Source organism: Cheilinus undulatus, linkage group 13, assembly GCF_018320785.1.
Source record: "Cheilinus undulatus linkage group 13, ASM1832078v1, whole genome shotgun sequence".
Classification (NCBI taxonomy): domain Eukaryota; kingdom Metazoa; phylum Chordata; class Actinopteri; order Labriformes; family Labridae; genus Cheilinus; species Cheilinus undulatus.
In genome coordinates, this window is record NC_054877.1 from 17833211 (window position 1) to 17846717 (window position 13507).

The window sequence follows — 13507 nt, forward strand, 5'->3', positions numbered from 1 at the left end:
CAATATTAACCACTATTGTTAAAGAAACAAAAAATTCATTTTATTTGTGTTGTAGTAGCCTACAGTAAAGCCTTTTCCAAAATGTAACCCTTTCTTTCTTTCTTTTTTTTTTTTTTTTTTTTTTTTGCTAATGTTAATGTTTTTGCTAATGCACAAATATCAGGGTGTCAGAAAATACCGCAAAATTAGCTCAAACTTAAGGGGAAAATGATTAAATAATTGCAAAAAGAAAAATAAGGGAAAATTGGCAAAAAAAAAAAATGGTTACATGTAGCAAAAATTGTCCAACATAAAATGGGGGAAAATTGTTAGAAATGGGAAAAGACTGCTAAAAAAATGATTTAAAAGGGGCAAAAATTGTGTGACAATGGGAAAGTATTGGTCTTAAGAGGCAAACATTGGATAAATGTGGAAAAAGATATAGCAAAAATGGGCAGAAACAGTGATGAATGGGGGTTAAAAAGTGGTGTGAATAAGGGATTTGAACATCAGAACCCAATAATAGCTTGACAGACTTTTCAGCTCCAAAATGAGGTAACTGCTAGCCAGGACTGTATGTTGAAGCATTCAGGAATAGCAATATTTATGTTGTAGATATATGATTATGGTTACCGCTGTTACCATAAATCTTTCTAGAGTATCCAGGTCAAAACAGCTGGCCTTTTCCTCATAAAAAGAGGTTTTAAGATACTCATTTTCTGTGCTATTGTTACACCTTTAACTAGGTGAACTAGGTAAGGCATCATTCTTCTCTGTTTTGCAATAAAAAATCAGACCAGAAAAAAATTTTTTTTTTTTTTGTTGTATTACTCAATAGTAGTAGCAGCTGCAGTGAGTCTGAAAGTTTGGGAAGAAACTTCAGCATAGTGCCTTTAAAGCACGTATATTGTGGTACATTGTATGTGTCTGTACTCTCAACGGTTCAAACACAGTTTATTTTGGATATGCCTATTTTTGAATTATTTTACCCAGATTTTAAAAGGTTTCAATTGGGTGGTTTCTTTAAAGCTCAAAATGAACTACTGGTTTGTCTCAGTTTTGTCCCAAACATACATGTGTAGTTTTTCACAACTATAAAGCCAGATCCAGCTTTCTTGGACCATCTTAAGCAGAGGTGACAAAAGTACTGTCATTCTGTACATCAGTAGAAGTACAGAGACTCAGTGGTGTGCGGGGGGTTGCTCCCCCTCATCACCCAATTGTTGAAAAATGTGTGCTAAAGTGCCCTCTTGGGAGCCAAAATGCATGTTAAAATGCCCTCTTGGGAGGCAAAATGCACTCTAAAGTGCCCTCTTGGGAGCCAAAACACGTTAAAGTGCCCTCTTGGGAGTCAAAACACCTGCTAAAGTGCCCTCTTTGGAGCCAAAACACACACTAAAGTGCCCTCTTGGGAGCCAAAACACATGCTAAAGTGCCCTCCTGGTTGGCAAAACACACTAAACTGCCCTCTTGGCTGATTAAAACATGATAAACTGCCCGCTTGGGTGGCAAAAAGGCATGTTTAAGTACCCTCCTTATTGGCAAAACACACTAAACTGCCCTCTCAGGTGAAGAAAACACACTAAACTCCAGAAGACCATTAGGGCCAAGAAATACGATGAAACATCACTGTTGCATTTGCTTTTATGTTGGACCCTTTTTGATCTATATTGAGCCAGAACTATATCTCAGAGAACCAGTTTAGATTATCTGGTGCTAATATGGTGTTAAAATTCACTAGAATACAGGAAATGGCATCTTGAAAATGTTCTGGGGAAGACCCCCAGACCCCCTAGGGATTTGTTCATTTATTTGTGTTCTTCACAGTCCAACGTTGAATCTACACAGTTCTTGTGGATGCTGATCCTAACTACATACTAACTTGAGTAGTCTGTCTAGTTAGTCTGTTTAAAGGCTACATAATGTGCCATTTGTATAACATATAAATATGTCTAAAGTGCCCTCAAAAACATGCAACAGTTAGTGCCCTCTTCAGTGGCCAGAACGTGCTGTATGTGCCCTTTTTTTCTTTTCACCCCTGCCCTTGAAAGAGTCTGTGCATGCCACTGCAGATACTTGTGTGATACAGGTAAAAGTAGACTGATTCAACTCCTTTACCAAGTAAAAAAAACAAACAAAAAAAAAAAAGTACAGGCCCCGAAATGTAAAGTAAAAATGAATTTTTACCATCTATAATACACAACATATCTAATGATCATTCTGGAAAATGAAGAAAGTTCTGGGCACACAAACTAACAGGGTTCCTTCAAATTTTCAAAAAGTCTTAAAAAGTCTTAAATTGGACTTTTTGAAATTTATATTTTTACGTGTGAGGTGTCTTAATTATAGAGGGAACAACGACCAGTACATACCTTTATCCAATCTTCGTTTTTTGTTTAAATTTGTTCCGTCTTACTTATTCTTTTAGTTGTTTTGAATCAGCTTAGCAAACCTGCATTAAACCTGTTATGATGAATATCACTATACAGTATATTGCTTAAGTAGAAACATTAAATGTGTAACCAGAAAATCTCATTGTCCCATACTGTTTGACATTTCATAAACAGTGTATTAAAATAGACAAATTCAGCCCTGGCCTGTACTGAAAATCTTGCATGCTTATCATTTTTGACCTTTTGCTGCAAAAAGTGATACTAATTTTTTCTCAATCATGGCCTTAAAAAGTCTTTAAAAGGCCTAGGTTGAGATGTGCCTCATGTGTGTAGGCAGCCCAGGTTTGAGTCTGGCCTCTGGCTCCTTTCCTGCATGCCACTCCCCCACTCTCATCCCTGTTTCCCACTCTTTCACTGTCCTCCTCTATAAATAAAGGCATAAAATGCCCCAAAAATAAATCTGAAACTTTTCAATTGGAATTTAAGAATCTGATTGTGTTTCATGACCACGTTAAAACTTATTATGGGAGCTTTAAGATGTTTGCATCATGTGTTTGTTAAATCTTGATTTGTATATTAACTTGAATATGTGAATATAACCTCCTCAAACTTGCAATTTTATGAATATATTAAGTTGCTTTCCATTACTGCCTGAAAAATCAATGTTACACGCCTTAATGCTTCATGTTTAGCACACTGATATATGCCAGCTTGCAAAATGAATCAACCAAAAACCAGTTAAGAAGTTAAAATCCTTTAAACATTTACAACTGCCTGCAAACTTTAACTGGAAAATAACAAAGCAAGTGTGACCCAAAGGACAGAGAACAATGTATCCTTCTAACTGCACATAAACTGCAGAGCATGAGAAGAACTAAAATAAAACTCTAGTAAAAGTGGCAAAACACTCAGAGTGAAAACTCAACTTCACTGTAATCACAGTTTCTGAGGAATGGTTTGAGGATGCTGCTCCAGGAGGAGGCTGTTGACAGGCCTGCTTTGTCGTGTTCAGCGATGTAATTTTACTGCGAATAAAAACAACCATTAAGAAGTAAGCTTTATAAATCAGGCCACACTTTTCTGTTGATTTTTTTTTTTTTGTGTAATGCCAATAATCTGAAATTAACTGAAAAACAGGCCTTAGAAACTCGAGGCTGTTACTGCATCCCAGCAGTGTCTGGAGGAGAAAGATGCCCTTTAAATGTCAGTTGTTATAAAGGTCAAACTGTATGTGGATGAGCCTCTTCTCTTTACTCAAGAGACAAATTTTTGATCCCCAAACTAGAGAAAGTGCCCTCTGCATGCCCTCTTTTGTCCAAAAAGGCTAATTATGGGTCACATAAAACAACAGAGAGCAGCAGCCTGGAAATAATGTCAAATCAGCAGCGAGAGATTCAGATGAGCCCATTGTTTAAAATCCTGAGTGGCCCCTCGAGTGAAAGAGACACAAAGAAAGGGTAAGATGTTTATAAAAGTTACATAACGTACCAGATTTGTGATTCTATCTGTATAACCTCACAGAGTTTTGGGTCTGTGGTAGAGTCTTTGACCCACTCTGACATGGCAGCCAAAATGAGCAAGTCCCAGACCCACTGTGGTTTTACACTGAGAAGCACTCCGGGGGTATTTCTGCCTTTTCAATCCATGTAGCCAGTCTTTACACCACACAATTAGAGTCCACATTTCTGTTCTGCCTCTCTTTGATGGGTTTGAACCAAGCATCAATTTATTTATATAATCAAAGTATTACTTTCTATGCTCTCTGCCCACCCACATATTAGAAATAACCATTGGATAAGGCCGTCCTATGTGGTTGTTCATCTTTGCTTTTGTAGGTCAAACAGAGTCTGTTTCACAACCAGCTCAAAACTCCATGAGCTTTAAAGGCTCAATGTGAAACATGATTAGCATTAAACAGTAACGATCAAATAAACCTACCGTGGAGTAATGGCTTCCAAAAAGAGAGGGAAATCAAACTCCATTTGGGTTTGTTGTTACCAGCTCTGTGTTCACACTAACTGACTGCTGCGTTAAAACCCCATTCCTGACAAACAGGTAGCCCCACAACCACTTGAGGTAAGCAAGACTGCCCTGCCCACTCATAGGTGGTGTTGTATGCAATAATACAATAATAACTAACAGTACTTGTCTGCCGCTGTCTGTCTCATGGACACCTGCTAACCAAAAGGAAGAAGCAAAGGACGGAAAGGGATACAGGGGGATGAAGAAGGTGTGCTTAAAGAGAGCATTTGGTTTGCTCTATAAAACTGTCTCCGGAAGTAGCATAGTCTTACTTTAACTTAGCAAAAAGACTACTGGGGGCGAGATTAAGCTATCTTGGTTCTGCATAGTCCAAGAGCAACTCAAAACTCTCGTAAGCATGTTCATTTCATAAAACAGAATAAGGTCAGAGGCCTGTTTTTCGAATTAACATGAAGTGGCTCACTTTAGCTTAATTTGCTTAACATAAAGCTAGGATAGCTTTGCAAGCTATGTAGTTATTCTTACACCATAAGCCAATGTAGCTATGTTAGCTTTAGTTACAGCTAATGAAGCTAAAGCATGCCACTGTTTGCATAACTACTTCTAAAAAAAACTTGTTGTAGCTCATTAGTATACTCTAACGTAGCATCTTTGGTGTAGCTTTGCCAGGTATGTTTCTAGTTACGTAGCTAAAATAGCTTTGTTAGCTTTAGATTAAGCTGTGTTAGCTAAGTAGCCAACATAGCTAATGGAGCTTTAGATTTAGCTACCTCAGCTATGTAGCTATGCTGTTTATGTAGCTTACATAGCTTTATAAGATTTGGCCTTAGCTACATTAGCTGCATTAGAGTTTTCATGGAGGACCCTTACCATAACCCTGACCGCGAGGCTACCAGACAGTAAGGCTAGCTGTTTTCTCTGATTCCTGTCTTGGTGCTTAACAAAGCCAACCGCTTACAGGTGACTGGCTGTGTTCATATAGACTTCTGACTTACAATTACACCAGTGTCTAATCAGAAAACTTTTCCAGTGGCTTATATTATTTGACTTTGGCTGGTATATGAGTGCCCTAGATGAGCTACAAACTGTTGATAGATACATGAGACTGTCATAAAATCCATATTTAATAATCCAATAGCCTACCTTAATTACTTCTTTGGTAACTAAGGCCCATTTTCTGCATATATCTCTGAGAGATGTAAGAGAAAAAAAAATCTTGAAATCATTTCAAAGCTTAATACATGCATTAATAGGCCTATATGATTTGCACACTTTACAACACATTCACATGCTGCTCAGTGGGATATGGGTGTTTCCAGAAACAGGACAAAGTAGGCTGAGCGTGACATTGTAAAACTGGTCAGTTTAACATGCAACTGTAATCCCTCCAAGTTCTCCAGCTGCAGCCTGCTGTATATATATTTATGTTCCTCTTTCCTAACATGGTTCTGCAAATTCTTTATGCTTCTCCTTTGGAGGGAGAAGTTTCCACCCTGTACGATTATTGTCTCCTCCAGATTTTGGATAATGCATGGAGCTCGCACTTGTTCTCACTGTTCATCTGCTTGAGCTGGCACTGATTCAAACTGGCCCTTGTAACCTCAGTTAGATAAGAAGGAGGCTGTGCCAGTCTGCCCCGCTCAGCCTCTTGTTCTCACAGGTTATAATGAAAGGAAAGGCATGTCTTCCCTGATATCTTGCATTGTCCTTTGATGTGGATTGAAGAGGATGCTTTTTATCCTGGCAGCTATTTCAAAGAAGCCCTCAATGTTCATCCTGAGAGGAATGTTGCTCCAGGCATCGCTCAAGTTTTAGTCTTTCTTTCTTCTTTTTTTTTTTCTCCGGTGTTTCTCATTCTGGATGCTATCATTCAGACCAAACAAAGGATTTCTGAGGTTCAAGCATTCCAGGAGGCTCTCAGCTCCTTTTTGAAATATTGAAGCTAAACAAACTCGAATCCATCCGCACCCTGATAGGTGACAGATGGGAATTTCACCTGTGACTTTTAACACCAGTGAGGTTAGAGAGTACAAACACTGATCAGAGCAACTGGCTGCAGTCTAAACACCGCTTCATAGGAGATAGAGATTCAGTAGCTCAGAGAAATATGTAGCTTCTCTTCAATATTTATGTCAGGACTTGTGGTGCACCAGTGTTGAATTCGTTTGCGGGGCTGCTCTCACATGCAAAGGCCCGATGAGGAAATATCTCTGGTATCATGTCTAAATGTGCCCTCTTTATATAACAGCACAGAACTTTACATAACCAAGTTTCAACAGTAGTCTCTCCTGTTTGTTGTCAAAATGTTTGACATTGCCAAACTATCTGAAACCACATCTTTAAAAGCAATACAATCTGCTGTTTTTAAGACCAGTCATTTTATAGACTATAGAGCACAGTTGTCACCAATTTTTGGTAATTAAAACAAGAAGTTATGTACTTTTGGCTGCCTAGGTCAACTTTTTTTGTTGCCATTGTATCAAAACAGGAATCAGTATTGTTTGATTTTCATAGGCCATTTCAAAGGTTAAAATAAAGATTTTAAGACAATCCTAACAGGTCAGGTATCTAAATGACCTTGTAAAGAAAGTGTCATTAAAACATTGTGCTATCATAACCCAAGGTGGGCACACATTTTTAACTATTTCCTTATAATGAGCAAATATCACTTGTTTCTTAACACCTTACTCATGGGCGTAGCACAGGGGGGAAAAGGGTACTGATGACCTGGGCCTACAGTAGAGAGTGGCCCTTGGGAAGTCTATAATGAAAAGTATATATACAGTGCTTAACAAATGTATTAGACCACCACCCAAAGTAAGGTTTATGCCACAGCTGCCCTAAATTAACAGCATTGGTAATTACCAAAATCATTTTTTTATGTTTCTGCAATGGTTAATACACCAATATGTAGAAGCTCTTTAACCCAAATGATATTTTTAATGCTAAAATATAAGTATTATTGTTATTTATGAATTTTCAAATTTACTGATTTACAAAAAAACTGAAAAAAAGTAAAGCACATTATTATTTCTTGATGAATATGTCAAATTATAGTTATTTGCTTACATTCCTGAACAGAAAAATGAGTTTTAGTGATTGAATGTTATGCTTGATTAATTTCTGACCTCTCAGAGAAGCCCTGTGAGCCGGCTCAAATTTGGGTATAAAAAGGTGAATTCAGTTTGAAATTCCTCATTCCTGTTCAAAATGGTAAAACGTTGAGAGCTCACTGAAAATGAAAGAGTCCACATTAAAGCACTTCATGATGCTGGATGGTCTCTGAGACAAATAGGGAAAGACATAAAGTGTTCTCACAGTGTGGTCAAGTTTGCTTTGGAGTCAATTGCCGAGACTGGTACTTACAAAATGCACCAAGGAAGAGGCAGGAAACCAAAGTTAACTGAAGCAGATGTCAGACACCTCAAGATTTGAAGTACTAGAGACAGAAGGAAGACCAATGCTGATCTTCAGGCAGAGATGAATGCTTCTAGATCAGAGTCTGAGAAAGTCTCCAGAGTGACCATAAGCAGACGACTAACGGAACAAGGCTTAAAGGGAAGAAGAGCTGCTAAGAAGCCATTATTGAAGCCTGCAAACATCCAGAAACGCCTCAGATTTGCCAGGGAGCACAAACACTGGACTGTTGATGACTGGAAGAAGGTACTCTGGACGGACCAGTCCAAGTTTGAACTCTTTGGTCAGCATGGTCGTGTTTATGTCCGCAGAAAAGCTGGAGAACGTTTTGATACCAGATGCATTGCACCCACACTGAAACACGGTGGAGATTCCATTATGGTATGGGGTTCCATTTGTGGATACGTGTGGGCAAATTAGTGAAAATGGATGGAATCATGAACAAGAACGTCTACCACAACATCATAGTGCATCATGGAATCCCTTCTGGACTGAATCTGATTGGTTGTGGGTTCATATACCAACAAAACAATGACCCCAAGCATACTTCAAAGCTGTGCAGAGACTATTTGACCAAGAAAAAGAAATCTGGAGTACTGGAACTGATAGACTGGCCAAGTCAAAGTCCGGATTTGAATCCTATTGAACAAATTTGGGATTTAGTAGATTCAAAGATTGATGGCACAAAAGTTTCATCTAAAGCAAGTCTGTGGGAACAGCTAGAAACTATTTGGAACTCAATAACAAAAGAGACTGTTGAAAGTACATAAAAACAATGCCAGCAAGAATGCAAGCTGTTATCAAGGCCAAAGGAGGCCACACAAAATATTAAGTTTTTTGGTTATTATGTGTGAAAAAGGACTATTTAGTTGTTTCAATTTGTTATTTGCCAAATAAATAACAATAACGTTTTTAGTTTTAAACAAGTTTTTGAAAGATTTCTAAAATATTTATGTTTTCTTGTTTTTATGACAGGTGGTCTAATAAATTTGTTGAGCACTGTATTTATTTTTCCAAGTAATTAGTATCATTATGGGCTAATTGCTGCTTGGCTATTGGAACCCATTCCATAAAGCTCATGCCGCACAGTTTTTTGTGTTTACATTAATGCCAGTGGAAGTTCAAAACTCTTCAGCTATAGACTCAGCAGAGCGTTGGAAACTTTCAGCGGTCATTGACTCTGTTCTGTGATTTTATGTGGTCTTCTGCTTTGTGGCTGAGTTGCTGTTGTTCCTAAATGGTTCCACTTTCTAAAAATATCACATACAGTTGACAGTGGAATAACCAGCAGGGATGAAATTTTACAAACATAACAATCACAACTTGCTTCTATGTACATAAAATAAAACGTATGGATGCATGCCCCATTAGTGTTTCTGTATTTTAAAACCAGAATTAACCCTATTAAAATACAATATATAGAGAGCACTGTTAATGTAGTTTTAAAGTTGTATTGGCAAATAAGCAGTAACTTCAGGAACTTGTTTACCTTCTTCTAGAAAAGTGTTTTTCTAGTACCAGTTAATGTCTTTAAAACAGATGTGATAATTAAAGCCCTGAAAGAATGGAAGTTAGACAGACAGGGTGGTTCTTGGCTCAGTAACAGAGAGGAGAGGAGGGAGGGACAGAGGGGGGCTTCTTATGGGCTTATGGGAGGACGCGTGTAGAAGCATTCCTCTCATAGTTTTGGGACACCTCTTCAGTGTGAGTCTGCGTCAGCTCTGCCTCGAGTGTATAAAAAGAGATGGGGACTCCAAAAGCAAGGAGAGTGATTACCTGTTAAGTGACTGCTAGATCTGGGGTTTGATAGAGAGACCTTTGAGATAACTACAACTTCTGAAGATGTGGAAAGTTTCTATGGTGTTGACTGTCCACATTTTAATGGTAAGATATGATCAGGTTGCTTATGAAAGCTTTCATAGCAGAAAAAATGTATCATCATGTTTTATTTCAGGTGTCAGCCTCATGCCCAAAGGACTGCTGGTGTCCCCGTGAAACCCCAAGATGTGCAGCAGGAGTCAGTCTCATGCTGGACGCCTGCGGATGCTGTAAAGTTTGTGCACAGCAGCTCTTTGAAGACTGCAGCAGGACTCAGCCATGTGATCACACAAAGGGACTGGAGTGCAATTTTGGAGGAAGCCACAGTTCTGCAAAAGGCATCTGTCGAGGTAAATTGACTTCTTTTCTTTTCTTTTTGTTCTTTTTTAAAATTCAACTATTCAGTCTTCTCACTCTAAACCTCACTGTGGTTCTTTAAATCAGCCAAATCAGATGGAAGAACATGTGAGTACAATAATAAGATTTACCAGAACGGGGAAATCTTCCGTCCAAACTGCAAACACCAGTGCACTTGCATGGATGGTGCTGTTGGCTGCGTCTCCCTCTGCCCTCATGAACTCACACTGCACAAACATGGCTGTGCCAAGCCAAGACGGGTTAAAGTCCCCGGACGTTGCTGCGAACAGCTCTTCTGCCCTGAGGACACAAAGATGGAGGGCTCTGTGGGAAAGAAGCAAAGGAAAAAGCACAGCAAAGACAGAATGTCTGAATATGAGCTAACCAAGGACAATGAGTTAGCTTCTGTATGGAGTGGAGACTCAAAGTCTTTACCTGGTGAGCACATTGCACTCTGTCCTCACAGATCCCACAGCTTAAGTTTTTAAAAAGGACAAAAAGATGAGTGTTAAAGAAGCAAAGTAGTGACATTTGCATAAAATTTTCTTCTTGTGTCAGCTATCTGTTCCTGTTAAAAGTTTTATTTTCCTCTCTTTGTAGCTTTCAGGAGCCACCCATTGGGCCACATGTCAGTCAGAGGATCCAGTTGTGTGTCTCTAACCACAGCTTGGTCACCCTGCTCCAAATCCTGTGGCACAGGACTGTCCACCAGGATGACCAATAATAACCCTCAGTGCAAGATGGTTAAAGAGACTCGGATCTGTGAAGTACGACCATGCAACCAAATCACCTTAAAGGTACATTACAAACTTTAAAGCTCCTGCAAGGGGATTAATAGCAGGGTATGAAACTGACCAAAACTAATATTGATATCTCTTTTTGAGCTACAATACAAACGAGACTTTAAGAGACACGGTTAATAATTTTTTGTAAATGGTTATTTTCAGAGCCTGAATCTGAAGGATCTGGATAACATACTGCTAAAACAGCCAGTTTACATTTTACACAGTAAAGCCTCCTGATAAGTGATACAGTTCACAAGTAAAGACTGAAGCATGAGATGTTTTGCTTAAAAACTTTAGTACAACAACATGCATGTTGTTTATGGGCTTTTTTTCTCAAACAAGGCACAGTTTATACCTTTAATATCAATATCAGTATCTATATAAGGACAAGTGTCCTTTAAGCATACTGTGGTAATCCTTAATACTGGTTACATATTGCCCAGCATGCAACTCTTCGCAGCCTGTTAAAATGCCATGCTCATTCATTTTGCTGGGTGGCACTGTTGTTGAAAAAGAGGGATCTTATGTTTTGTTTATTTATTCGTTTATTTAATTGGGACGGTGCACATTAATCAACATATCTGCAATGCACATCAAGGTAAATATGCTGGTATTAGTCCAAACTTAGTCCTGGTTCTATGGTTCTGAAACTGCTGCCTGCAAGCCTGCAGATAGGTACTGTTGGTCTACACTGTCCAAAAATCTGGTCTTCCGGTTAACTTCATTTGACCAGAGTGTGATACTTAAATAAAAATTAAACAAAAAAAAGCTTATTCCATTTTTAATGAGAAGGGTTTACACTTCGAAACAGTCAATACAAAGTTTGCTTTAATAAGAATGCTGAGTATTTAGCATAAACCAACATTTGGCTATAACTGTTCAAATAAGGGATGGACTATCTCTTAAGGAATGAATATGGTGCAGCAGGTAGAGTCAGTTGTCTTGCAGCTAGAAAGTCTAGGGTTTGATCCACAGCTGCCACAGACGACGTGTTCTTGGGCAAAACACTTAACCTCAATTTTTTGCCATGTTGGTGGTGTGTAAATGTGTGTGGATTTATTTGAATGGGACTCTTCAATATTCATTGCAACTTCTGCCATCAGTGTCTAAATTGTGTGAATGTTAACTTTCACTGACCCCCAAATGGCAGATGGTCACAAGAAAGCTTCCCCCCTTTTCTGGGTGGCCTTGGCTGTGAGCACCATCCTTTATATGTGAATTTGTCTCATTGAAACTAGCATCACATGGTGTCTTTCTTTTTTTTTTCTTTGAACTGTTCATGCTGCTACTTACACTTTCCACACAACATTGTTATTTAGAGTAAAATCCTGAGCATAAATTAGACTAAGTTTAATAAAGGGTTCTTATGTCTTCTCTCTGCAGAAAGATCAAACTTGTAGCCGAACTGAAAAGTCAAGACGTCCAGTAAGACTGTCCTACGCGAGCTGCCGTAGCCTGAGAAAGTTCCATCCAGTGTACTGTGGGTCCTGTTCAGATGGGCGATGTTGCAAGCCTCACCGAACCCAGACGTCATCCGTCCGTTTCCGCTGCAGAAATGGAGAAACGATCAGCAGGATGGTGATGATGATCGAGTCCTGCAAGTGTGACCTGAACTGCTCTAGCAACAGCAAAAAAGCAGCTCAGAGAAGACTTTTTAATGATATCAACAAAGTGAAAAGATTAAGGGGTAAAGACATCCCATAGAGTGTAGACTGATAGAAAAAAGTGCACTTTGAGAATGGATGTCCTGCAGTATTTAGATCATAATTCTGCTTCAGATAACTGGAGCTTTGTGGTTTTCTTCTTTTTGAAGATTTTTTTACATTATGAAAATTCTTATTTTTGTACTGTAACATGAACACCTTTCAAAATGTGTGTTTTTTTTAATTTGCCCAACATATTGAAGCATCTTGACAAGACATGGAAATGGCTATGGCAGCTACCAAATCAGTCATGTAAAAATGTTCCAACATTTCTGATGATTTAATGTCCTCTTCTATTTAATTTATGGTTTGGGTATTAGACTTCCACATACGTATGTGTTTTTTTAATGAGTTAATCATGACAAGTTGTACATCAATAAAAGTATGGCTTTCTTTTAAATGTTAGTAAATGACTGATGGCTGCAAAATAAACATTACTGTAACTTCTAAAATATCAAATTCATACTTCATTTTTGACAAATTAACACATAAAACTATACTGATTTCTAATAATTCTATTAAAGAGAAAAGGCCCAGAATTCGAGCTTGCTATAATGTGAAAAAAATTAAGTCTCAAGGGGTCTGTTGTAACAGTTTTCTGGAGGAAATGAGCTATATGGTTACATCTGTATCTGGCTGACCCACTTCTGAGACAACCTACATGTCACTGAGTAGTTCAGGGAATGGGTGTAATGTAAACCTCAGAGGGCTTTTCTGCTGTTGAACAGATGCTGGGTGCAAGTTATTGGGTACGAGAGAATAATCTAAGCTTGACGCCATGAAGAGATACTACAGTGTGCAGGTCTGTTCTTGCTACTTATATTGCAACACATCCAGAGTTATAGTTAAATATATCGCCTTTTTCTTTTTTGAGGTTTTAAAGATTCTGTGAGAGGTTGTTGGTTGTGGTTGAATGTTTTACCTCCCTGCTGATCTTTTCATGTACAAGCTGTGCTTTCTATTTTTTTTTTTAATCTCAGCACTATTCACTTTAATCACCCAACATTCGAAACTGTGTCTCTACAGCATGCTGTAACTCACCTTGTCTGAAACCTACTCCATGGAAGATATG

The 13507-nt window shown here is 38.5% G+C and overlaps 1 protein-coding gene across 1 annotated transcript; it reads left to right on the forward strand.

Annotated features, from left to right (window-relative positions):
- The first annotated feature begins 9475 nt into the window (after positions 1-9475).
- Positions 9476-13507, forward strand: LOC121520354 (CCN family member 1-like). The gene is made up of 5 exons (XM_041803754.1): positions 9476-9656; positions 9727-9940; positions 10035-10385; positions 10548-10744; positions 12116-13507. The coding sequence occupies exons 1-5, from the start codon at positions 9615-9617 to the stop codon at positions 12434-12436; spliced, it is 1125 nt and encodes a 374-aa protein (XP_041659688.1). The 5' UTR covers positions 9476-9614; the 3' UTR covers positions 12437-13507.